We start from the raw sequence: 24,920 nt of genomic DNA, 5'->3' as shown, positions 1-24,920 counted from the left end.
GAGCAGAGAGGAGAGAGGGGCAGAGGGAGGGAGGTGGAGAGTTGAGCGAGGAGGTGGTGGTGGTCACTTCTTTAACCATTAGGCTCTGAAACCGCCTCTCCTTTCCTCTACAGCCTAGGTTTCTGTTCGCTTTTACAGCGAGCCTTCACATGAAATCCTTTCGAAGTCGCCGGGTTTGCTGAGAAAGAGTTGTGTTGTGTTTTTTTTTTCCCCTCCTCCCTCAGCTTTCTGTCTAACTTCCAGCAGTGAAGATGCCCCTGGCGCAACTAGCTGACCCTTGGCGAAAGATGGCCATTGGGAGCGCAGCGAGCGAGGTAAGTCACGAAGTAAGTTACTGCTCCACTTTCCTGGAGCTGACTGCTTTATTTAAGGTGTTCCTTTATTAGAAACGCCCGTTTCTATGCCTAGCGCCGGCTGCTGGCTGTCTTGTCTGTGAGGCGAACGTCCAAGCGTTGTCAGCTATTTCTGTATCTCTGATGTAAGTGCTTGGAGCTAGAAGAGAAATTAATTAATTAATTAATCAGCGTTCATGTTCTTTCTAATGAGCTTTGAGATTGTCCTTAAAGGGGAATTCCACCGTTGTTTCAAAGTTTCCGAATAAGTCAGTGCTTGAGATGTAAACAGTGGGTTGGTGTGAAATGGTTTATTGTGGAAAACCTTAGAAACTCTGATTTCTTTACAGTGATGGGAATAGGAACCAGGGGTCAGCATGTCTACAACACAAATATAGCCATTTTATTTATTTACCATCCAAAGCCACCAGTGAATCTGCAAGTGTCTTCTGAGTTTGTATATGTAATGTTGATGATGGTTCAGAAATCTGAAAAAAATAAGTTTTCTTTGGGACTATTTTGCTGTACAGTGCCCTGCATGTACTCCTCCACCATGAATGGATGAAAATAAATGAGTTAAAATGCATTTTACGCCAAAACTTTATCACAAAATGTCTATGTCAGACATCAGGCAGTATTAACATTGTTCTGTAAGGGAGCTTTCAGAGGCATTAAACTCTTTAGATGTCTGGTTCCTATCACCACCACTGTGACCAATTCTGACTCTGTAAACTTCTCTAGACTGGAGCATTTCACATCAAACCACTCGGAATGACTTTGTTTACATCTCATCCCTTTAATTATGTAGATTTTTGAAAAATCTGTGGAGACAAGGCAAGCAATACTGGTGCCATAGTTAGGTAACCTCAGCTTATAACATGACATGGGCTGTTAGCCTGTTTGAGTCGAAGTTTTTTGTCAGAATTCAGCACCTGGCTTGCTTCAGTTTGTTCAGTTTCATTCATTCAGCTGAGTTGCGTTTAGTTTCACGTTCAGCGTCATGGCATCAATGAATCATAGAGTCTGACTATCTGATTCATGTTCCCACCTTAACTGTGTGAGATCTATCAATGGCACTTAGTCATTTCACCCTGCCACATCCACAGCACTGAAGAGAAGTGCACATATACTTTATATGTCCCAAAGGGTTTGATTAGTTGTTTCAGGCTACTTCAGGGTGCACTCATTGCTGACACAGGTAGTCAACGGCATGCACAGCCTGAAGTCTCCATAGAAAAGCAGTGGCAATAGAAAGGGACGCTCTGGAGCGGCCATACATGAGCGTGCAGTCAGTGACCAAAGCCAAAGGGGTAGAAATTCGCCAGCGCTGGGCTGTAGAACTGTTGGAGCTCCATCCAATACATTTGGAACGAGCTGGAGTGGCGTCTGTGATCCAGAACTAATCATCCAACATTAGTACCTGACCTCACTAATGCTCTTGTGGCTGTCTCTGTTTGGTGTCTACAAACATTTGGACATATATAATCAGTTTGTCAGACCTGGATTAAGCTTAAGCCTGAACTAAAAATAATTTGCAATGACGATGTACCATTAAAACTGCATTTTAGTCCAAGACTAGGCTGATTTCATGTCTGGGAAACAGACCCGTAGTGCATAGATGGTGCCCATCATTTTCAGTTTGTCATAGTTGACGTGACATAGAAACAGAAAACGTGCTGTTTGTGGTTGTGCTAAAGGAGTAATAAGGCAGCTATTACACAGTATTCGCCCTGAATGATGATGGGGTTGCAGCCATCCTGTTTCTTTCATTTACTGTCACAGTCTGGCAGCAAAACACTGTCAGACAATTCAAGAAATGTGTTCAAAGTCTAATTTCTTATCACATAAAAATTTCTTATCACATAAAATATTCTCACATCATATGGTATTGTATCATTTTCCCATTTCTTTTATTTACCCTGCAGTCCACAACAGTCCAAATATGTTCATCTTAGGTTTAATTCCTTATAATTAAAAACTTAGTCATCCTCATGTCATCTCACATTCCATCATATGGTAATGTATCATATGGCTGTGTTGTTTATATATAATATTATGAAGCACCTGCCAGTTTCCAGCTATAATTACAATGTTAGGATATTAAAAAATCCTGATGTCTAATTTCATACAATGTAATATATTTTCATATCGACCAGATGTCCTTCGCAGGCTGTAACGAAATTGCGTGGGAAGCCTATGTGTGCAGTAGCAGAGTGATTTGCAGAGCGAGTGGTTGTGGCCGAGGCAGTCAGCAGATGGAGAAGGGTCATCAGTCAGTTTGCTGATGATGCAGTGACAGAGAGGCTTGTCTGAGGCTCCGCCCAGTTTAATGTGTGCTTAAATGCTCGCTGTAGGCCTAACGACATTGCGCTGCACAATCTGAACAGTGTACCTTTCCATGGTTAGTTCAGCCTGAGGCGCAACCTACTCATTTACAGTCAATGTGATAAAGGAGTACAGTGTCAACCTAACCTCCAGGGGTTTAACAGTTCGCAGAATTCATAATTCAGTTTCATATAACACAGTGGTGTCTTGATTTGGTACATTTTTTGAGGTTTTTAAATCATGTTTATATTGTGTTTTTGTGTTTTGGAGCACTTAGCATTACAGAATATATAGTAGTGTAGTCAGAGACCACCCTTTCATTTGTTTAATTTCCAGTTAAAACAGCCACATTTATGTACGTAATTTTTCAGTATAAGGTGATTTAACAGCAAATTGCAAAGAAGCCTGAACAAATATATATAATGTCAGCATTTTCAGTATTTATTGTGTCCACCCTTTGTCTTCATTACAGCTTCCATCATTTTCAGGAGTCTTACTTTCAGTTATTTTAAAGAAATCTGCAGAAATATTTTTCCACCAAATTTTATCTCCAAAGTTCAGTCTTAGAAGTTGGTTACATTTTCTGCTTCTCACAGTCTTGGATAATCCCAATTACAAATTTGGATTCGTTAGTATTTTTTACAGTAGCGGCTTCTTGAGGGCTACACATTGTTTCAGACCCATAGTATTGGGATGTCTTCGCACAGTGGAAGGATGGACAGAAACACCTGTTTTTTTTTTAGATCTGAAGCAAAAGCTTGATTTTCTCCTCTCTCTCAAAGATGAAGCTTTAAGTGCTGTTTATCTGATGGTGACAGTTTTGGTGGTCTACCAGGTCTTGTGTGGCTGTTTGGAGTCCCATTTTCTCTGTATCTTTTAATCATCCTGTTGAACTGTTCATCCTGTTATCTTGTATTTTTCAGTAATATTCCTTAGATTTTCCCCTTTCTTATGTGTCTGGATAATCTTACATTTAAACTCAGAAGTATCTCCTTTTTACCTCTCCAATTTAATCAGTGTTATACTGAAAAACATGAAGTTAATTTCATAACATTTCATTACAAACACTTCTCACCATGAGCATCTCACCATTCGCAGCTGTTTATACTGTTTTTGCAATGTTTTTGCACTGCTTATGAGAGACTGTGGGTGACCGAAGGTCTCGGAGGATACACCAGTTGAGTGCTTTGATTTCTCAGAAACAAAGGGCGCGTTTCTCGGCCACATTTGAAGGGTCCTACAAAACGGGACAGTCTTTAGTGATGTAACGGCTGAGAAACGCAGCCTTTCTCAGCTGCATCCTTGGCTTTCAGACACGACTATGTTGTCAGTTACCAGTTTGGGAACAGCTTTTTTTGGGAGGACAGAGCTGTAACTTTTCATTGTTTTTAAGATTAGAAGGATGGAAGAGTTAAAGTGGAAGTAGGTACACAAAACTAAAAAATGGACAAATTCAGTACTGTAACATTTCATATTATACGAGTGTTGGAAGCTTTTGTGTAATTTTCTGTTAAATATGTTTCCTCTTTTTTTCTGATACTGAAAAATTAATAATATAATGGCTGTTTTGACTGGAAAGGGTGGTCTCTGACATTTGCACAGTGCTGTATACAATATTTGAGACTTAGAAGCATTCAGACTGGTTTTGTAGCGGCATAGAAACACTAAACAAGCTGTGCTAATGCCCCTAATGCACTTACCATGAGCTAACTTGGTAGCCACAATACAAGGATACAACATAAGTTGTTTTGTTGCACCACTACTTTAAACCATTTCCCTGTACAAAGTAAAAAAAACATGTTCACTCAAAACTCACTTAAAAATCAATGGGCAGATGCAATTTGCAAATTATGTAGTTATCAGAGTGGGGAATTCATGTGTGGGCCCACATGTGAGCCCTTAGAGTTTAACTGGCTAAAATTATTATTTTAACTATACATAATTTTTAAAAGAGTAGTGGTTTAGTCTGATCTGCCTGTACTTTGACTTCTATTGTAAATACTTTTTATGTCAACAGGTTTTCTGTTCTTTTCTAAGAACAGGGCAGTTATTGTCCAGGGTAATGGACTGTTGGCTGCAGATGCAGCAGATAGAGATTAGTCTGAGGAACACTGGTGTTTTCCTTTAACCGCTGTCTGCTCTTAGAATGATGACCTGCACTCCATAATATTGATATTCACACCTGCAGAAATCTCAGAGGCCCACTGTGTTACTCACTGTACTACAGGTCAGGGTGTTAATACCGTGTCATCTGTGGTTTGTTCTGCTGCTGTTTGTCTTGGTGAGCATGTTTTAATGAGTGACTGAGTGTATTTACAGTTTCTCCTGTTTGCAGGAGACCCATCACGTCCTGGAGGATTCTTTAGGAGAGGACGATAACCTGTCATGTCAGGTAAGACTCACTGTTTACTATCTGTTTATCTTCATTCTGTGTACTTCCCTGTTCTTTTTTCTGTCCCTCCTCTCTTTTGCGCTCTCTTTCTTTCTTTCTTTCTGTTTTCTCTTTTTTTGTCCGTTCTTTTTTCTCTGTCCTTTTTTTCTCTGTCCTCTCTCTCTCTCTCTCTCTCTTTCTTTCTGTTTTTGTCTCTCTCTCTCTCTCTTTCTGTTTTTGTCTCTCTTTCTCTTTCTCTTTATCTTTCTCTCTTTCTTTCTTTCTTTCTTTCTTTCTTTCCTCATACAAGCGAAGCTGTAAAGCACTGGTTTGCAGGGTGGAGGTTACTCACTCTGTGTGCTCATATCTGCAAAGGAAAGAAAGTGACGAATGGACCTTATTGATTACGGAATCCCTTCAGACAGAGACTGTATTGATCAGGTTGGAGCTCTGAAAGGTTTGGTGAATGCAGGCATGTGCTGGCGTCGTCCACTGTCCTGCTCTGACACAGACTCACCTGTTAAGAGCTGATTATCTGAGCTTGAGTGTGCCTGTTTTCATACGGCAGCTTTATTGACTGTCATTACTGTTTATATTAAAAGCCTGCAGATTATTTTGGTAATTGAATAATCAGTTTATACAACTAAACAACAATAAAAATGGTTAAATTGAACAATAAAAAAGAAAGCAATGCTTTTTAAAGTTCGGTCTCCAGCTATCACACGGTGGGTGGGCGATGGCTAGCAAGTGCGTCCGCTGAGTCATGTGAAGCGCCACCGCATTCTTTGAGCTGCCTGGACAGGCGAAAACAGGGGTGTGGTGTTTTTGTCAGACTTTATTATGGTTTTAAAAGGTTAATGTGGCTTTCAGTTTCAGTTTATAGATCTCTCCCCATTCAGAGAGATAAGAGCCGGGCCTTGTATGAATGGAAATAAACGTTTGCCAAGATTGACGCTGAGTGAACAGACTTGCCAGTAAGGACTTTGATTGCGCTGAGTGATGAGGGGGAGAAGGATGGCCATCCTGCCCACTCAGAGTGAGCAAGGCCAATTATGCTGGCCGCGTAGGGCTGTGGACCAAACTTGTGATCTCTCAGGCTGTATTCTGATCATTGAGTTTAACAAATAACCATGATGGACCTAATAATGAGTTTCACAGGGCTGTAACAGAGCCAGTGAGGGGTGAACAGTTAATGTAATGCAGGTTAGCATCAAACACATGTTTGTAGACACACATACCTCTTGGAAAGGACCTCTTTATATCTCTCTCTCTCCTCTGTCCTCTGTTCCCCAGTGGTGCTGAAAGGCATTGATTTTTAAATGCAGGGGAGATGGGCCTATAGATCTTACGAGGAAAGCTGGGATGTCATTAGAAGTGTCTCCAGAGTATTTGTTTTCTCTCCTGAAAGTACACACACACACACACATACACACAGTGACTGAGGGCTGTTGTGTTGTTGGTCAGTTGCTGTTTTTTGTGAATCGCAGGCTCTCTTGCTGACCTTTGCTTTCATCTTTAATAGACTGTGTCTAAATCAGGACTGTCATACAGGCGTGTAACAAAGCCATTTTCCCCAAAAGACTAAAATATATATTTTTAAAGTCATGCATATAAGTGTGTGTGTGTGTGTGTGTGTGTGTGTGTGTGTGTGTGTGTGTGTGGGTGGGTTTGTGTGTGTGGCTTTGTATTTGTATATTTTCAGGACAAAATGTCTTGTCTTTGTAGGAAAACGAGAAAAACAGGACCAACTTACAGGAGCAACAACATGTTCACGACTCTGTAAAGTGTTTTTTACAAAAAGCCCATGTTTCCTTTTTTAAAACTGACAGAGCAAAAGCATTTCTTTGTCATGGTTAGATTTGGAGGTGGGCTTAGAAAATTCTTATTACATACATCCTTTGCAGAAGTCGGAGACCACCTGTCACTTATTTAATTTAGAGTTGGCCTATTCATTTTTCGGCATCGGGATAAGAAAAAGAAAACGTAATGACCATATCTAATATCAGATTATTCAGTATTCAGTGTCCACTCGTGCCTGTATCACAGCTTCCATTCTTTTCAGGAGACTTGCTTTCAGTTTTTCAAAGAAATCTGCAGGGATATTTTTCCACACCTCCAGAGTTCAGTCTCAGAAGTTGGTTACATTTTCTGCTCCTCACAATCCAAGTTATCCCAAACACATTCAGTGATGTTGAGGTCTGGACACTGAGGTGGTCAGTCCATTATTCTGAGAACACCAGCAGCTTCTTTGTTAATTTGCAAATGTTCTTCTTTTTTGTCTGTTTGCTTTTTTTCAGTAAGAACTTCTTGTCGGCTACACATCCTTTTAGACCCATAGTGTTGAATTGATTTCCTCCTCTCTTGCAATGATGCAAAGTTTAACAATAATAATACTAATACTACTATTACTACTACTACTACTAATAATAATAATGATAATAATTATAATAATAGTTTCCTTTTTTGTTCTCTCTCTATTTATTTATTTATTTATTTATTTATTTCTTACTTATTTTTTTTCTTTTGTCACCTTCCTGAATGTTCTGTAAGGATTGATTTGGTGAATAGTGGTTCTTATTGTAACCCTATGAAAAGCTAATAAAAATAAAATTAAAAGAAATGGCAGCTACAAGTGCTTTACAGTGTGAACTAAAAACAACAGAGAAAGAAAGTAAACAAGAGGTAGTCAAAAACAGCAAACCATAAGATGCAACAAATAAAAGTGAAAAACAGTTGAGAATTGAATGAAAAGTGAAAACAATAACAATTAAAAAGTACTGATAATCTGACAGTGGCAGTTTTAGTGGTCTACCAGGTCTTCCGGGTGGTTGTTAGGAGTACCATTTTCTCAATATCGTTAGTCATTTTTGAGCTCCAGTTCTAGAAACTCCTGTTTTTCCCTTGACTGTCTTCTTCCTTATGTAAATATCTTGTATCTAATCATGTCAGAATGATCTCCTGAAAAATGTATAACTTGTACTTAATATATATAGAACAGATGTATTACTGCATGTCCCGACTTTATATAAACAAACCTGTGAGTGTGGGTATGTTTGTTGAGTGTGTTTGTGTTCTTGATGCTGTGCGTGAGGTGGCATACGTTAAGGTCAGTTAATATGCGTTAATAAGTGAGTGAGTATGTTAGTGGAGTGCTGATGAGCCGAGTTAAGTGGCCCGAAATCAGGTCACTCTTTCTACTTTGTCACGTCTCCTCTTGCTGAAGGCTGATGGACAGAGTGGAGTGAATGAGGGACTTGGGGGAAGGGGCATGTGTGCTAATATGAATTAATCATAGACCTCATTCAGATAAGAGTCAGTATTCCTAGTCGCTCCATTCAAATGGCTTTACATAGGGTTTCATCCAGATCAACAGACAACACCTTGAATATACAACAATATATCATTTAGTGACAGAGAACAGTGAGACACGCAATCCGACAATATGGACATAAAATCTGATGTTCAGATAATCTGTTCAGTTCATCTGTTGGATGTCATGATGACGATATGGGAAGCGATAAATTGTGATTTAAATTAGGGAAGCATTTTTGATCCTTAAGTGCAGCTTCCTTGGCTCGTGCAAAACAGTGCTAAACATTGTTTAATGTGCAAATTTCTCAAGTCATTTGTTTCATACATGTGTCTAGTACATTTGCGCTTACAATATATATATATATACATTTGCGCTTATATATATATATATGTACATAACACATTTTATATATGTGTGTGTTTTCTATGTAAATAAATTTATTTAAAATATTGTTGTAATTAACTTTTACTCATTTACATTTTCGAACCCCATTTTAATCCTTTAGACACGCTGCTTTTACTGTGCCTTTTAGGACTGATATATATAAGTGACTCCTCTTCTAATTGGTTGCCCTGTCTTGAATCTTATTCAAACAGCAGTCCAGGCCGAAACTCTGTAACTTCAGTCTGAATGGGCAAAGCTAAACTGCAGTAAGCTGAACAGGTGGATGTGTGTCACTGTGTTGGTTTTCGTGACATTACAGGGGGGATGGTCCATCATGAAACTTTAACTATGTTTACGTTGTGGATCACACTCTTTTATTTCAAAAGGCAAGGAAAGTGTAGTTTTCTGTGATATGGGCCCTTTAATGATAAAGAGTAGATGAAATGTCAGATATTTTTGTATTGACCTTAAACGGTTAATATTTGATCAAACTCACTGTTTCATTTCTGTCTCTGTAGTTCTCTGAGTCAGCTGTGTGAAGGATGCGAGCTCTGTGGCACCCTCTGCTGTGAGCTGATTTTAATATAAACAGCCACAGTCAGATAATGCAAACCTGTGTCGGCAGAACAGCTGAGAGGGCTTTACATAGCACACTAGCATGAGACTGTCGTCCATGAAGTGCTAAAGTGTGTCTGTAACTCAGTCCAGCAGAGCTGCCCCGTCCACACGCTGCCCCTTCCTGAAACGACCAGGCTGGAGTTTTGGCTGTTTACCCTGAACGCCCACCGGCCCCCTGCTCTGGGCCTGACACTGATGGAGGACCTCCAGTCAGAGCGCGCGAGTGCGTCCTGCGCGAGTTCAGCCGTGTTCTGCTCGCGTGTTAGTTGTGTGTTAATGTTTGGCTCTGTCTCTAGATCTCTCTGACAGATGGTATTTAATCTTCTACGACCATCTGGACCAACTCTCTCACATCTTTAACACCCACTCATCTCTCTCTCTCTCTTTCTCTCTCCGTCTCTCTCTCTCTCTCTCTCTCTCTCTCTCTCTCTTTCTCTCTCCGTCTCTCTCTCTCTCTTTCTCTCTCTCTCTCTCACTCTCTTTCTGTCTCTCTCTCTCTCACTCTGTTTTTCTGTCTCTCTCTCTCTCTCTCTCACTCTGTTTTTCTGTCTCTCTCTCTCTCTCTTTCTCTGTTGTCTGGCTCCCGTTTCTCATTCTTTCACTTTATGCTCTCTCATTTTTTTCTCTCTTCTTCGACTACTCTCTCTTCCTCTGTCCCTTTCTCACTACGTATCCTGTCTCTCTCTTTCTCTGTCTCTGTCTCTCCCTCTCTCTCTCTTTCTCCCTCTCTCCCTCTCTCTCTCTCTCTCTCTCTCTCTCTCTCTCTCTCTCTGTTTCTCTATCTCTCCCGCTCGCGCTTTCTTTTCCTATTTTTTGACTCCCTTCTGTCTTTTTCTCTCTCTCATATCCTTTGCTTGCTTCTCTCTTTTTCCCCTTTTTGTTTTTAATTTGACTCCTCTCTTTCTCTCTTCCTGTTTTCTCTCTTTCTCTCTCTCTCTCACCCTCTCTCTCTCTCTCATGCTTTCTTTTTTCTCCCTCCCTGATCCCTAATCTTTTTTGCTTTTTCTCTGTTCTCTTCCTCTTATATACCCCCCCCCACTTCTCTCTCTCTCTCTCTCTCTCTCTCTCTCTCTCTCTCTCTCTCTCTCTCTCCGTCTCCCTCTCTCTCTCTCCGTCTCTCTCTCCGTCTCCCTCTCCCTCTCCCTCTCCCTCTCTCAGGTGTCAGTGAGAGTGGTGAGGCATCACACTCTCTATTAGCTTCACGTTAGCACTGAGTCATCCTCACAGACTCGCAGGCTGGTTCTTTCACTAGCGCGTTTGGGCCTTTATCAGAGCTTTATACTCAATTCAGACATCACCTCCTGGTTCGAAGCCAAAAAAGGAAAGGAGGTGATTGGATGGCACATCCTGAGAGACTCGTTCCTCAACCTTCGCTACCATTAAGACTGTAGTCACAGCCTCACTGCTCCACCCACAGGGTTAAGTATGTGAAGACTGCTGTGTGGCCTTTTAGAATAACTAACAACATCTGAATCTTGTCAGTCCCACTCTGATTGCTGAACCACACTTGGTCCACACCTGTGCACCAGTTTATATCAGTTTCGACAGGAAACACACTTATCATTAAGCTGAACTGTGTTAATATGCTGTGGCAGTAATTAAGCTTTTGGTGTTGTGCTGGATCGGAAAAAGGCTCTTTCTTTGGTGTAATTGTACATTGTAAACCACTATGATTGGTCAGTGCAGGCTGTTCTTGACCACACTGAGTAACAAAACCCACCAGACTCTCTGTCATAGTTGGACACTTGGTTTGTGAGACTAGTCCGAATGTGGCTAGCAGCTTTCCTTACCACCTCCAGCACATGGCGCAGCTGGGATCTGAACTTGAAATCTCAGTTGCAAAAGAAGCCATGTACTGGTGCTCTAGTTCGTCAGGTGCAAAAGTAAAACAGTTTATTTTTAGAGTTACCAAAAGCCTGTAAACTGCTTGGGTTCTACATTTCTACATCTGTTTCTGCTTTACTTTCAGCTCAGGTGCATCACAAGACTCTCACTCCAGTCTCTTTGCACTACGTGACCATTTGAGAGCTGTACTATATGTGGCTGTTACCCCACAGAGTAATAGAACAGGCTACTGAAGGTGTACCAGCACATCTTGTGCTAAAATTATGTGTAAGCACTGTGTTTTGGCGGAAGAGTGCCATTATGTGACAAAAAGCAGTGTTCACATCTGATTCACAGCCTGCAGGTTCTTCCTCTGATGTCTAAAACAAGTGCGTTTCAGAGTTCACAGTGTGTCTCTCTCTTTCTCAAACGAAGAATAAAGGGGAGTGATATTAAATATATCAAATGTTAGTGTTAGTGTGCAGGGATGTGCAAAGGTGTTTTAATGCTGAAATTTGCCGCAAGTGGATGCCTTATTTATTATAATCTTAGTGTTTTCTGAGTAAATAAATGAATACTACCTAGAGAAATAGACTTTCTCAAAGGCCTAAAACATTTGCACAGTACTGAATATGATACATTATGGAGCATGTCAGTGTTATATGCAGATGCTTACATATCACTGTTGTCGAAAGGAAACCTTGTATCTCCGAAATGAAAACTTTACAGGAGAAGGAAAAAACCTACTTTACTTTCAATGTAAATCAATGGAACCCGAATTTTTTCCAAGTCATTTTGGGCTGTTTCTTTTGGTCCGTTAATCATGAAATTTACGTACAATGTAAAGGACAACAGACATTTTCAAATTATGTCAAAAACTGAAAAACGACAAAAATGGAGATACGAGATTTTCTTCCGACAGCAGTGACATGTTTATAATACATATGATACATTATTATTACATATGTGGACCTACATGTATACAATACATATGGAACAATATTGTTATATATAGGTACTTAAATATGTATTATACATTTAGGACATTATTCTTATGTATCGGCACTTACATGTGCCCGCGTGTCCTGATATTGCATAAAAACGAACCTGAAAAATTTCAGATTTAAAATTTTAAAATAAGCCTGTAAAATTTTATCTGCTGGTTTTCCTGGCCTTTAAATCACGATTGCAATAGATCAGAAAAATCACAATTAGATGTTTTCCACAAATTGTTCTCCCTTGTGTGTGTATGTCTGTTTAGACATTTGGACTGTGCCTGCTAGTCCATTCTTCTTCCCAGAGGACCCCTCTCCAATCTGTCCATCATCAGTCAAAAGCCAAATGATATCTTGCCATATGCTGCAAGAAATCCCTAATAGCTTCCAAATAGGTAGTGTTTGGAAGAGGCCATATGCTCCAAGCTCCTGTAGCCATTTTAAAGGGTTAGAGGATCACATTAACCGTAATGAGTTCATTGATGGAGTTTGCCATTGGAAAGTACCCTTAATAAACGTGGCACTGCTACAGGAGATCAATATTGTATTTTATGGTTGCTGTTCTTCGGTAGTCTCCATCCTGGCTGCAGTGGAGGACGGCTCAACTCACACAATGCCCTGCATCTTCACCTGTCTAACTGAGATTTATCACTCATTCCATTTTTCAGAATGGTAGGGCTGGTGTGGGTAGGGCAGCTTCCCATGATTCACTGCATATTCTTCCAAACGTAATGGCTTAAAGGAACAGTCTGGCCGAAATGTGAACTTAATCCATCGCTGCGCCTGTTGTAGACATGCCTACTTGGGTCCTGCAGTGGTTCCACAGAAGTCAGTGAAGTGAGGTTTTCCAGTTTAAAGACTGGGAAAACTCCCTTCTGATGATGTTTACCGAAGGTGGAAGGAACTTTTGGAAAACCTACTTGGAAAAACTGCTTTGGGGTGGATTGTTTGGCGCAGGCTTATTTTTAGGATTTTTTGGGGATTTTTTTCATTAGGTGGTTAATGCTAAAGGAAGTCAGATGGCTAGTGTTACTACTAGGTTGCCGTGATATCTTATCACAGCCGTACTTCAGTAACTCTGCAGTGAGTCTTAATATTGTCATTTATTATCGTAATAATGGAGGGAATTAATTAATTGAACAACTACAATCACTTGTCAGATGAAGAAGACAACTAGCTTAAAGCTAAAGGTAGCAAAGTAGTTGGCTATCGACCTCAGTTAGTCTTCTTTTCTCAGGCTGAGAGGGTAAAAAAAACTTGTCTCTGGCATTCATTTTGCACTGAATAAAGGTAGAATCATTGTTTTCTTTGTGATTTTGAGGTAAGAGTTACAGCTAGCTTGGCTGTGTTTATTAGCCTATATCTATAGCTAGGCAAGCAGTCACGATTGAATGACACCACAGTGATTCCTAATGACTGTATATTGTATTTATGTAATGCATCCTGGGTATTGTAGTGTGATTTTCTTTTTTCTTTTTGAATTAACCCCTTCAACTCCTTGAGACCACCAGTGGTTCCAAAACGCAATTCATCATATTCTTCATAACTTTCATATTATATAAGCTGCATTCAAAAAGTGGGTGTCATATGAGAGCTGTAACTGTCTTCTTTCCAGTTGAATAGATGGGTAATGTAATTTTAAACCCTTATAAGGAGAAGCTGAATCTGGGCTATAAACTATAAACAGATGGTGTCTCTTCAGGGATGTACCCTGTAAAAATTATTTTTATAAAATAATACAGAAAGTGTCTAAGATTTTTGGCTTTCAGCAGTAAATTGTAAGCATAAAGCAATATGCGTATGATCATAAAACACGTTCTGTTAATTTGAGGGGAGCTTTTACAAACAAAAAATAAAAAATAAAATAAAATACAAATTTACATTTATTTCATTCAGTTACTAAATAATTTGCCTTACGATTTGGTTATGTAAATTCAAATGGACAAACCAAAATATACCCTGGAGAATAAGAGATTAAAATAATACCCATTTATAGAGTGGATTTTTAAATATAGATTACATGAAAAGAATCAAAGCACAGTACAGTATGAAGCACAGTATGAAGCCAAATAGAAAGGATTTATACCTGCATTGAATAGGCAACTACATTATCCTCATAGGTTTACTACATAGCTCAGTTCAGCAGTATCTGTTTGATTATGTGTAATTAACTGAGGAACCCAAAAATCGTGATCACAATTAAAATACCATTAACGGTACAGTCCTGCTAAGAGTAGGCCGACCAGCTCGCTGTGGAAGCTCATTGAGCCACATAAACTGAATTCTCATATATTAACCTACCTGACTAACGCTGTTCTGAATAAGGCCATTCTCAAAACGTTCCACCGCGAGGACAGTGAGGCACCCTCTTCAAACGTCCCACGCTACCGGGACACAAAAGCGGTGAGGCGGCTCTGTGTGCGTGCCAGAGAGACCGTGAGCGCATCGGCGTGGGTGTGTGTGTCACAGCCGCAGTGTGTGACTGCGCAGAGGGCTGAGACAGCCTGCAGACCCCGCGCTGGTTAACCTCTCTGCTTTGTTCTCCACTGAATAGGAGTGGGAGCGCTCCTCTGACTCCGCTGTTGATTCACTCCCGTTCCTCTGCTCAGGAGCAAGATCAGACAGCCATTAACGCACTGCAGCCTCACCTTCTGAAGGTGAAGACTTGCTTTTGCGGAAGTGAGTTCTGATGAATTCTGTGATGAGGAATCTTTGAGAGCATGTGCTGCTAGCTCTAGATTAGAGGTCTGCTTCATGACCCAAATCCAAAGAGGGGCAACAGAATAACTAAAATAATAATTGGTTTGGACCAATTTTTCACAGATAACATCGATTCAGTTTTATTTAAATCTTATTTAGATTATTTCAGCTTCAGGCTCAGTTTCGTTTTCTAGTGATTAGGGCTGCACGATCTGCAATGTGCAATGACTGTAAGTGCTCAAAGTGATTCACCCGTTCCATTTTAAAAATACCAACAACTTAAAATGATATAGTAACTGATTACATGGCTTGGAAGTTGACTCATCTTGAGGACACCAGAGTTTACACAGCTCAAACTTCTTAGTTGAGTCAAAAAAAGTCTCCCAGCTACTGTTTCTAGGTCTTCATCTCAGTTAGATACACAAAACTGAATTTGCGTTTTTTACTCAATTTCCTCACTAGCTGGCACTCCGTCTATCACACAGTCCCATCGGGCATATTTTCCTCTTGGGCTTCTGGATATGGACAGCTGTGGCGTTGCTGGAATTTAAACTCACAATCTGATGTTGGGATGAATTATTAGACAGTTGCACCACATGAGACAATACCATGCTTTAAAGTTAAAGCAACAAATATTTTTTCCAGTGTATTTTAAACATTTGTAGACACAAAATCTGAGTTGCTTCATGTGTTCCTGAGTGGTGCAGTGGACTAAGCCAACACCCCAACAGGAGGTTGTGAGTTTAAGCCCCAGCGATGCCATAGCCATCCATAAGTGCTTACCCAAGAGGAAAAATGTCCAGCAGGATTGCGTGATGGAAAGAGTCCTGGCTAGTGGGGAAGCTGAGAATAAAAAAAAAACAAAACAAGTTTTTTTATTCACCTCACTGAGATGCAAAACTAAAAATTAAGGGAACCTTTGACTTTGAGATGTGTGACCTCCTGTGTCCTGAAATTGAGACAACTCAGGAAAAGCCATGTAATCAGTTACTATATTTTGAGTTGAGCTGACCACTCGTTTTGAACAGTGAAGCCCAGGTACACACAAGTAGAAAAAGAACTTGGAACTTGGGAGCATCTTCTACCTTTTAAATTGATTGGGGCTCATGAAAGAGAGAGAAATCGAGTGAAACCAGAGGGAAGGGAGTAAAGATATAGAACACGTGTCAAGCTCCAGTCCTCGTGGGCCAAAAATTTCACCATGCTGCCTCATTAAACACACCTGATTCAGCTCATTAGCTAATTAGCAAGGCCTTCATGAACTGAATTCAGAGCATTAGGTGAGGGTAAACGCTGACCTCCGCAGCACTGTGGCCTGGAATGTCCCCAGTTTGACTCGTCTGATCTAGAAGAAGGAGCATTGGGCAGAGGAGGGAGAGGAAGTGAGCAGCAGAGGAATTTTATAACCTCTTTCAAGCCAATAAAACAATGTCAAAACATGACAGATTGGAAAGACGTAGCATGAATCTTTTTTCTCTACTGCCACTAATGCAAATTCCTCCTTTACCTGCACTAATTCTACATCCCCATACAGCAGAGTCATAAAACTCCTCCCTATTAGACAGCAGTGGCTTGCTGCCATAAAAGAGGATAATAGCGAGTGGCTCCTGCGAGGCTTTCGATAAGGCGAGGCTGAGGATTCAGAAAGCAGCAGAGAGAGAGTCAGAGAGAGAGAGAGCGGCGAGATGGGACGGGGAGATGCTGCTATTTTGTGCGGGCGCCCTGTCTAGGCTCTGTCAGGATGAGTAAGTGCTGTCCTCTGTGTGTTAATGAAGGGCACAGTTGCTGGAACACCACCAATCATCCAAAGGGCGCCGTCACGACTCCCACAGGTCGTGTGCCCAGGCCAGTGCCAGTGCAGGGTTCCCCAGCCCACAGGGGCCCACGCTAGCAACCACAACGGCTTTTTTATTGGTGTGTGATTGAGGGGTGTAAATATCTGTCCTTATAACAATTTGATTTGATTGTATTGTGATACTTCACAAAACGATTCAGTCGTGAAGTCTTATATATCGCAGTTTGGTTTGTTTCAAACTGTGTTGTTTCATAAATACATGTAAAAGTATTGGATAGTGTAATGGCCTTTGTGTTTTCAGGTACTTTTATTGAATCGAATGTATAAACTTTTATTGGATATTCTTTGCAGCCCTAATCAGATTTGTTGTTGATGTAGTTTGTAAGCAGTTGGCTGTAGTTGTCAAGTAACATAATGGTCAAAGATTTTAACATTGTATGTGGAGTCCAACAAGGTTCAATTTTAGGGCCGTTGCTTTTCTATTCGTAAGACTCTCTATTGGTAAGACTATGTTGACTAGCTGTGTGTCAGATGTCTCTCAGTAAATGTCACAAAATGTTCTACAAATCAAGACAAAATGTAAAATATTGATCCTTGGAACTAAAATTCAGAAAAGGCTGCTTAGTGAAAAATTAGGCTCTTGCGCTCAGTGTACTGAAGCTAAGGTGCAAAACCTGGGCATAATATTAGATTCTGAGCTTTATTTTGTCCCGCATGTAAACACAACGACTAGCTTTTGATCAATTGAGAAATATTGCTAAAGATCTGCATTTTTTTTTATTTCTGAGTAATTTAGTTTTTACAAGTCAACAAATGCCTAAACCTACTAAAACAACGCATCCTCTATTAATACAATTTTCAAGAAACATTTGAAAATGTATCTCTTTATTTTAGCTTTTGATTAAATTGCTACATCTCTTTTTGTATTTATTGTTTTAATTTGGACTGTCATAGCTTCAAATGATTTTAAATTAACAATCTTATGTTGCTGTTTCCAAACAGTAAATATAATACAAGAAAATTAAACCCAACTTTTGTTTATTTCATTATTTTATTTGTTAAACTTTATCACTTGTCTGTAAGGCACTCAGCATTAAAAGTACGCTATAAAAAGTTGTTACTATTATTATTATTAATTATTATTATTATTATTATTATTATTATTATTATACAGATTATTCTATGAAGATTGCAAGTTGATTGTAATATTCCAGACCAATGCATCGGTGCATTTTAACACCCCTCATGTGGCTGATAATTTCCTGTAAGACAAATGTTACAAGTAACCTCTGGCACGTTTCCCTGCAGGAGTGAAGGATTGTGGGTACAGTCCCCTAGCCGCTGAGGTAGGGCTGATGTTTTTCCACATTTGCAGTGGAGTGTTTTGGGACAGTCTTGGCGCTGTGCCTCGTGTGTGTGAAGAGGATTTTGGGAAGCAGTGTGAGGTCGGTTGTTAGGTCAGGTTGTTAGGGTGATGTAATGCCTTCATCGGGGCGCCACATTTCCTGAGTGCTCTCCAAGAACTGTGGGCTGCTGGGAGTCCTCCCCCCGTCACTCCGCACAGGAAGCGCAGTGAGCTGGTAGAACAAATAGTGTCGCACCTTTTGAACTCTCAGGAGCGCGGCCTGCTTCACCCCAGCCCACAGAGGAATGTGGAAAAGCCAGCATCCAGCACCAAACAGATTGTCACACCTGTGTGCAGTTTGCCGATCAAACAGGCTGAATTTTCGTGACTTTTTTTTTTTTTAACCCTTAGAGACAAAATAAATGATAAAAACTCAATTGCAGATTCTTTTGATTCAAACCACATTCATGTTTGTAAGTAGAAGAAGAGATGTTTTATCATAATTTGATAAAGTTATTGTGTATGCAGTCTTGTGTTGTGGAAAAAACGTGGATGGAAGAAACTTAGAGCCTGGCTTCTGAGAGGTGCAACTTTCTGAGCATTGGTACTAAACTAACTTCAGAAGGTCACGAGTTTGATCTTTGGCGAAGCCACAGGCATCCGTAACTGGGAGTCCAAGGAAGAGAAAAGAAACAGAATTAGTAGTTAGTGTTCCCCATCAAGCAGTTAAAGGGGAATTCCACCATTTTTTCAAAATTTCTGAATAATTCAGTCCTTGAGATATGAACAGTTAGTTAGAGTAGTTTGATGTAAAATGGTTCATTGTAGACTCGGATTTCTTTACAGTGGTGGTGATAGGAATCAGGGGTAGCCATGTCTACTACACTAATATAGCCATTTTATTAACTGTCCAAAACCACCAGTAACGTTGGAGTTTTTATATATAGTATTGATGACGGTAAAACAGTCATAAAGCTGAAAAAATAAGTTTTCTTTGGGAACTCTTTTGCCTTACAACATCCTCATGTATCCCTTCACCAGAATACATTTTAAGCTAAAACTTTATCACAAAACTAAACAATGAGTGAGACATCAGGCGGCATCTGTCTAACCATTTCATGTAATAACTTTCTATGACGGAGCTTTCAGAGGCATTTAACTACCATCACTGTGAGCAATTCTGACTTTGAAAGTTTCTCTAGAACGGAGCATTTCACACCAAACCACTCTAAATCTCAACCTTTTAATCACGTAGAATTTTTGAAATGTCAGTGGCGTTCCCCTTTTAAGATGTCTAATTATGTTGCATTAGTGGCAGTTTGAAAAGGTGCAGTACCTCTCTTGCACCATCATCACCGTTGACATTTGTTTTCATTTTTGGTTCGTTTAAGGTTCATACTGCCATAAAAAGGTGAATAGCTGTAACAATGAAGCTGAAGAAACAGCTTCAGATTACATTGTTGTCCTGCCAAATATGTTGTAGACATATATGGTATAGCACATACAGCACTTTGCAAAAGTCGAAAGCAGCTGAGAAAGTTAGATTTAAAAAGCTGTTTATCTGAGAAGGATGTTTATTTAGTACTAAAAAGCTATTTATCTGGGCAGTATGGCTATTTTCTTGGAAAAAACACTAATATTGTAATACAAATAAGATTAATACAATAAGTAGTTACTTTGTGTGTCAGTGTCTTCATTTAACACTGAGTCCTCTCTTCAAGGCAGCTCAGCATTATTTGTAGATATTATCTCTCTATATTATCCGCGATGGTGATGAAATTCAACATTGGCTGGAGGTGTCTCGGAGAAATCCAGAACCGAACCTGTGTTGTTCTAGCTAGCTCACAAAATATCATTTTTGAAAATAAAATATCTTTGTTACATTTAATCTGCGTTATTATTTGTTTACTGTAATTTATAATATGTTCTGATATACAAACCCACACTTATCATCCGGATACTATATATCAGTGAATAACATAGCTACAACATGTTTGGCTGGACAGAACAAGGCCTTCAAAGCTGCTTGTTCTCAAGTTTACTGTATTGCTGTACTGTATGTAGTTATTGCTGTTTGCCTTTGTAGAGCAGCATAGTGGGTCTTTATATGTTTCTCTGTGTGTGGAGAAAAAGAATGAAACGAGGGGATGTGTGTTTGTATGTGTATATGTGTGTGTATATATATATATATAATATGGGAGAGAGAGAGAGAGAGAGAGAGAGAGAGAGAGAGAAGAATCTCTTCTACGTTCCTGCTGAGGCTTGGAGAGATCTGGTTCTGTCCATTCAGCACAATTTCATTGAGCAGGAAGTGCACCTCCGCTCTAGGCAAACTGACAGGAAACCGTGAGCAGCAAATGCTCTTTCACACACACACACACACACACACACACACACACACACACACACACCAGAATACAGAAATGTTAAATGGCCATTAAAGACTCACTACATCACTATAGTGCAGTCCATTTTAACCTCTACAACCTGTGTTGACCTCGGTCATTATAATCACAATTACAGTGTTACAGCCTTAAAGCGACAGCCTTAAAAATCAAATATTCACAGTTTCTCTTTACTGCAGGAGTATTTTTACATGCTACTTGTGCGCACCTCCAGTGTTCACATTTTCTACTGTTCATTATCCCAGTTACAGATTTAGAGTCATCAGCCCCGAAACTCTTAAATGTACAGTTTCTAGCGCAGATGTTCTTCTTTTCTGTCTGTTTCCTTTTCTCAGTAAGGGCTTCTTGACAGCTACACATCCTTTCAGACCCATAGCATCGAGTTGTCTTCTCACAGTAAAAGGATAGACAGAAACAAATGATATTTTTTTTCAGATCTAAAGCAAAAATGGAGCTTGATTTTCTCCTCTCTCTCAAAGATGAAAGCTTTAATGCTGTTTATCTGATGATGACAGTCCAATGTCTTGCACAGTTATTAGGAATCCCATTTTCTCTGTATCTTTTAATCATTTTTTGAACTCCAGTTTGGGAAACTTTTACTTTCTCCTTCCTTATGCATCTGTCTATCTAATCTCTTCAGAAATATCTCCTGAATAAATGCAGGGTGGCTTCTGCTTTTTGCTCAGCACTCTAGCTTACAAAGAATGGAAACTAATGTCCATTGTGTCAAGTTGTTTGTATGTGGTTTCTGAGACAGTCTCATGCAGATATATGTACAAATGTGCAAAAGGACAGACACAATTCAGACTTCAAGATGGCTCCAACTACTGTTTTAACTATACACTGTGTTTTTGACATATCTTGGCTTGGTTTGATTGGCTAGAAGAAAATGACGGACTTGAATCTGAAACTCACCCCTCCCTCTTCATAAAGGGCAGCCAGATTCCACTGTAGTCATGTCCATAATAAGCCAGGGTCAAAAGGACATGCGGGTGGGTGGTTGGGTGTGAGGTAGTGGAAACCTTTGAGAAGAAGTGTGAGATGCTCTCACTGGACAGCTGTGCCTCTTCCTGTGCAGATGTTGCCAGGGGAACAAGGACAGGACATAGTCTAATCGCGGCGCTGACCAGCAGCTCCAGGCCTTTCCTGGGCAGGCCCTTCCTCTGCTTTTCTTTGTCCTCTGCTTTTTCTTTCTGTGCATGTATGAATGCGCATTGGTGGAAAGCCTTCTGCCAAGCTGTCTCAGCGCCTAGTCTTCACCGTCTTTGGTTAACGGCCGTAGTGCTGGGCCGATAGCATGAGGACATGAAGATGCTGAAGATGTTTCCAATGCGCATCAGGCATAGAATCACACAGGTAGGCTGCTGTTTGAGTCTTTTGAGACTTTTATGAACTTTTGGCTGAGAATCGTCCAGGTCTGTAACTCTAGGCTTGTTGTGCAGTTATTAATTAGATGTGCTGTTGAGTAACTGATGTTAATTACTATGAAACTAATATGTAAGGTGTGGAGGTATGATGCTGATGAATTGAAGTGAGCCCCACAAATAGGCCATTTAAGCTTAATGAAATGGTTTAGTTAAAAAAGCTGATGTTGTTAACAATAAATGGAGACAAACAGCTTCTAATCAGCATTATGCAAATTATATTGTGCCAGTTTCTACTAATGTCCATTCCTTTTTAATCGTGTTAGCATACATAGTCAAGCTTTTCATTTAAAGGGTTAAGACACAAAATGTAAACTGCTTTGCGTTTGAGTTCCTGTTGAATGGGAGAATGATGTGTTTTCTTTGTTAGAGGTTGTTTGGTCAGGGGAGGGGGGGGGCACAGTGGCAGGAGGGCACTGAGTTTAGAGCAGGGGTGCCCAACCTTTTTGTCCGGAGAAGCCAGAGTGCAATGTTTGTGGTGGGCCGAAGGCCAAAAAAAGACAAAAGAGTACACATAAAGAAAGAAAGTAGATTTTAAATTGAGTTTTTAAATGTATTTTCTAACATTACACTATCTTACACAAAGTTGTTTTTTAAAATACAGACTTTATGAAGTTCTATGTAGTATTCAAATATTTGTTCTCTCATTGTTTGAGGGATAGCTTGTTAGCTAAATTTCCCATCCCACCTTAAATGATGCAGCAATTCTGACGCCTGAGGCATTTCAGGTGGAAAGTCAAATTTAGCTAACTAGCTAGAGACATCAGCATACTACTAGTGTTTTTTTCATGCTTGTTATGAAGTAAAGGACCTTAATACACTGTAACGACATTAAGATAATACAAAAGTTTTTAACTGAGAAAATACTCACATTTGTGGGTTTCTTTGGTCGTGTGTGTGATAATCACAGTTACATGTTAAATACATGTCAAATATATGCTATGTAAATATGTAATAGATATTTTACTCTCGTAGTTTACTTCATTTATGTCTATTTTTCTATTTCTGCCTAATTTATGTCTGTTTTTATTCCCATTTTATTTCTGCGTAATATATGTAGGTTAATGTGCAATTATATGTCTTGCTACCGTAACACTGCAATTTCCCTTCGGGATCAATAAAGTGCTATCCATCTATCTATCTGTCTGTCTGTCTGTCTGTCTGTCTGTCTGTCTATCTATCTACCTATCTGGCTAGATGGCTAGATAACTAGTTCATCAGAACAGTAGCCTCAACACACTGTTAGCACAGCGCATGGGCTGCTTAGCAACTACTAGTCCAACAAGATCACACTTTAGTCACTTTTAATATAGTTTAGAGTTTTTACACTGTAGAAAGTTGAGGTGTGTAATTTAACTAGATCTGTATGGAGTGAAGGCTTCAGTCATGTGTGTAAATTAGGAAAAGATGAGAAAAATTGCGTTTTGACAGACATAAGAGGCACATTTAGTGGAGCCGGTATGGATTGAAACTCAGTTACAATGTAACACATGCCGACTTTGGCTCGCAGACCCTGCTTTGAGCAGCCCTGGTTTAGGGTGTGTTGCCCCTCCTCTGTTGCAGTTATGGCAGTCTGGCAGGATGACGTGTGGGAGCAGAGGACCACATCGAAAGGCTCATATGTCCGTTTTCATAGGAACACTGGCGTGAAACGGAGCCTCTTTTGCTTGTGTTTGTTTTTGTTTTGCTTTTGTTCTCTTTTGTCTTCCTGCTTGTTTTATCCAGACACATCAAATCAAGTCATCATCCTTTCCATTCCCTCCCATTCTTTTCAGTCAGGTGTTGAGTGAAGAATGAAATGTAGTTTTTCCAGAAGGTAGTGCTGCATTTTACAGCGGCAAACTACCAGAAAAGCGACAACAATACGGAATTCCAAAAATACAATAAATTGTCGCCGTCATAACAAAATTTCGGATGTCAAAAAATGGTAACTTTACAGAAAACAGTGAAAACATTCTTAATTTATTTAAGACGACATGAAATTTTATTCAAAGTAATGTTAGACTATTTCTGTTGCATGTGAAGTTCAGTTTTCAAATACAGTAAAAATATTGTAATCAACAGATAAGAAGTACAGAACAATGACCAATAAGATGGAGAAAACCAGTACAGCCCGCTGTCCTCAGCAGCAGTTATATTTATTGTTTATTTATCTCTTCTGAGTTCATGAACACACAGTTTCTCCCAGAGAAGGCCTGGTCATCAGTAAGGCCTTCATCTGACCATGTTAGCGTTCTCAGATGGGCCTGTGTTGTGTGTCCTGTACTCAGTAATTAGGAGACATTCCCTCCCTGTTCCACAGCAGCTCTATTGAGTGTTGATGAAGCGCACAAGCTCTTAATGAATAGACAAGCTTCAGAGAGAGAGACAGAGAGAGACAGAGAGAAATAGATTAGTATCACAACAAACAATGTACCCTGTGTGTATGTGTCTTTTTGGTGCTGTGTGTTATAGGGTGTGCAGTGTACCATGAACATACAATGCAGTCATATGCAAGGCTCAATGTACTGGAGCTTTAATCGAGCCTGGAATTTCGGTCCAAACCCGAATACAGCCTGAGAATTTTCTGTCTGAGCCTGGTTGCGTTTTGTGTCTGAACCTGACCCGAGTACAACAAAATTCTGTCTGAAACTCACCTGAACCAGCCTGTCATTATCCAAAGCAGCAAAAATAAACCCAACGGGATAGTGCCATGTTCCATGTAATGGCAATAATTGCCCATTGTTAGGATCCATCCATCCATCATCTAAACCGCTTATCCTTCTGGGTCGCAGTGGGGTGCTGGAGCCTATCCCAGCTGTCATTGGGCGGAAGGCAGGATACACCCTGGACAGGTCGCCAGTCCATCGCAGGGCACCATTGTTAGGATAAATAATATAAAACACAATATAAAACAATGATATAATCAAATAAGTTGCTATCTAAAAATTAAGTTCACATCCCACTTGAACAAATTTATTCCTCAAATAATGCTTTTGAACAGCAATCTAAACATTTTTTAGTCTGGGTAAACTTTCTGTACACATTCTGCACAATGCAGTTATAGCAATTGGCCTTCACCCTTTCAATCCTAAAATAAATCACAGTGC

The 24,920-nt window shown here is 39.9% G+C and overlaps 1 protein-coding gene across 3 annotated transcripts in view; it reads left to right on the top strand.

Moving 5' to 3' along the window:
* The window catches only part of rps6ka3b (ribosomal protein S6 kinase, polypeptide 3b), a 77,724-nt gene continuing 52,804 nt past the window's right edge, over positions 1-24,920 (top strand). The window contains exons 1-2 of one of the 3 annotated variants that reach the window (XM_036558437.1): positions 1-314; positions 4,993-5,049. In XM_036558437.1, coding sequence (XP_036414330.1) covers positions 252-314; positions 4,993-5,049 — 120 coding nt within the window. In that variant the 5' untranslated portion in view covers positions 1-251. Of the gene's footprint in view, positions 327-4,992; positions 5,050-21,588; positions 21,764-24,920 lie in introns of those variants that run through there. The other 2 variants (XM_036558435.1, XM_036558438.1) reach the window with 2 other exon arrangements.

Source organism: Colossoma macropomum, unplaced genomic scaffold (genome assembly GCF_904425465.1).
Source record: "Colossoma macropomum unplaced genomic scaffold, Colossoma_macropomum, whole genome shotgun sequence".
Lineage (NCBI taxonomy): Eukaryota > Metazoa > Chordata > Actinopteri > Characiformes > Serrasalmidae > Colossoma > Colossoma macropomum.
Note: the sequence above shows the minus strand (reverse complement) of the source record. Positions and strands in the feature narration are given on the sequence as shown.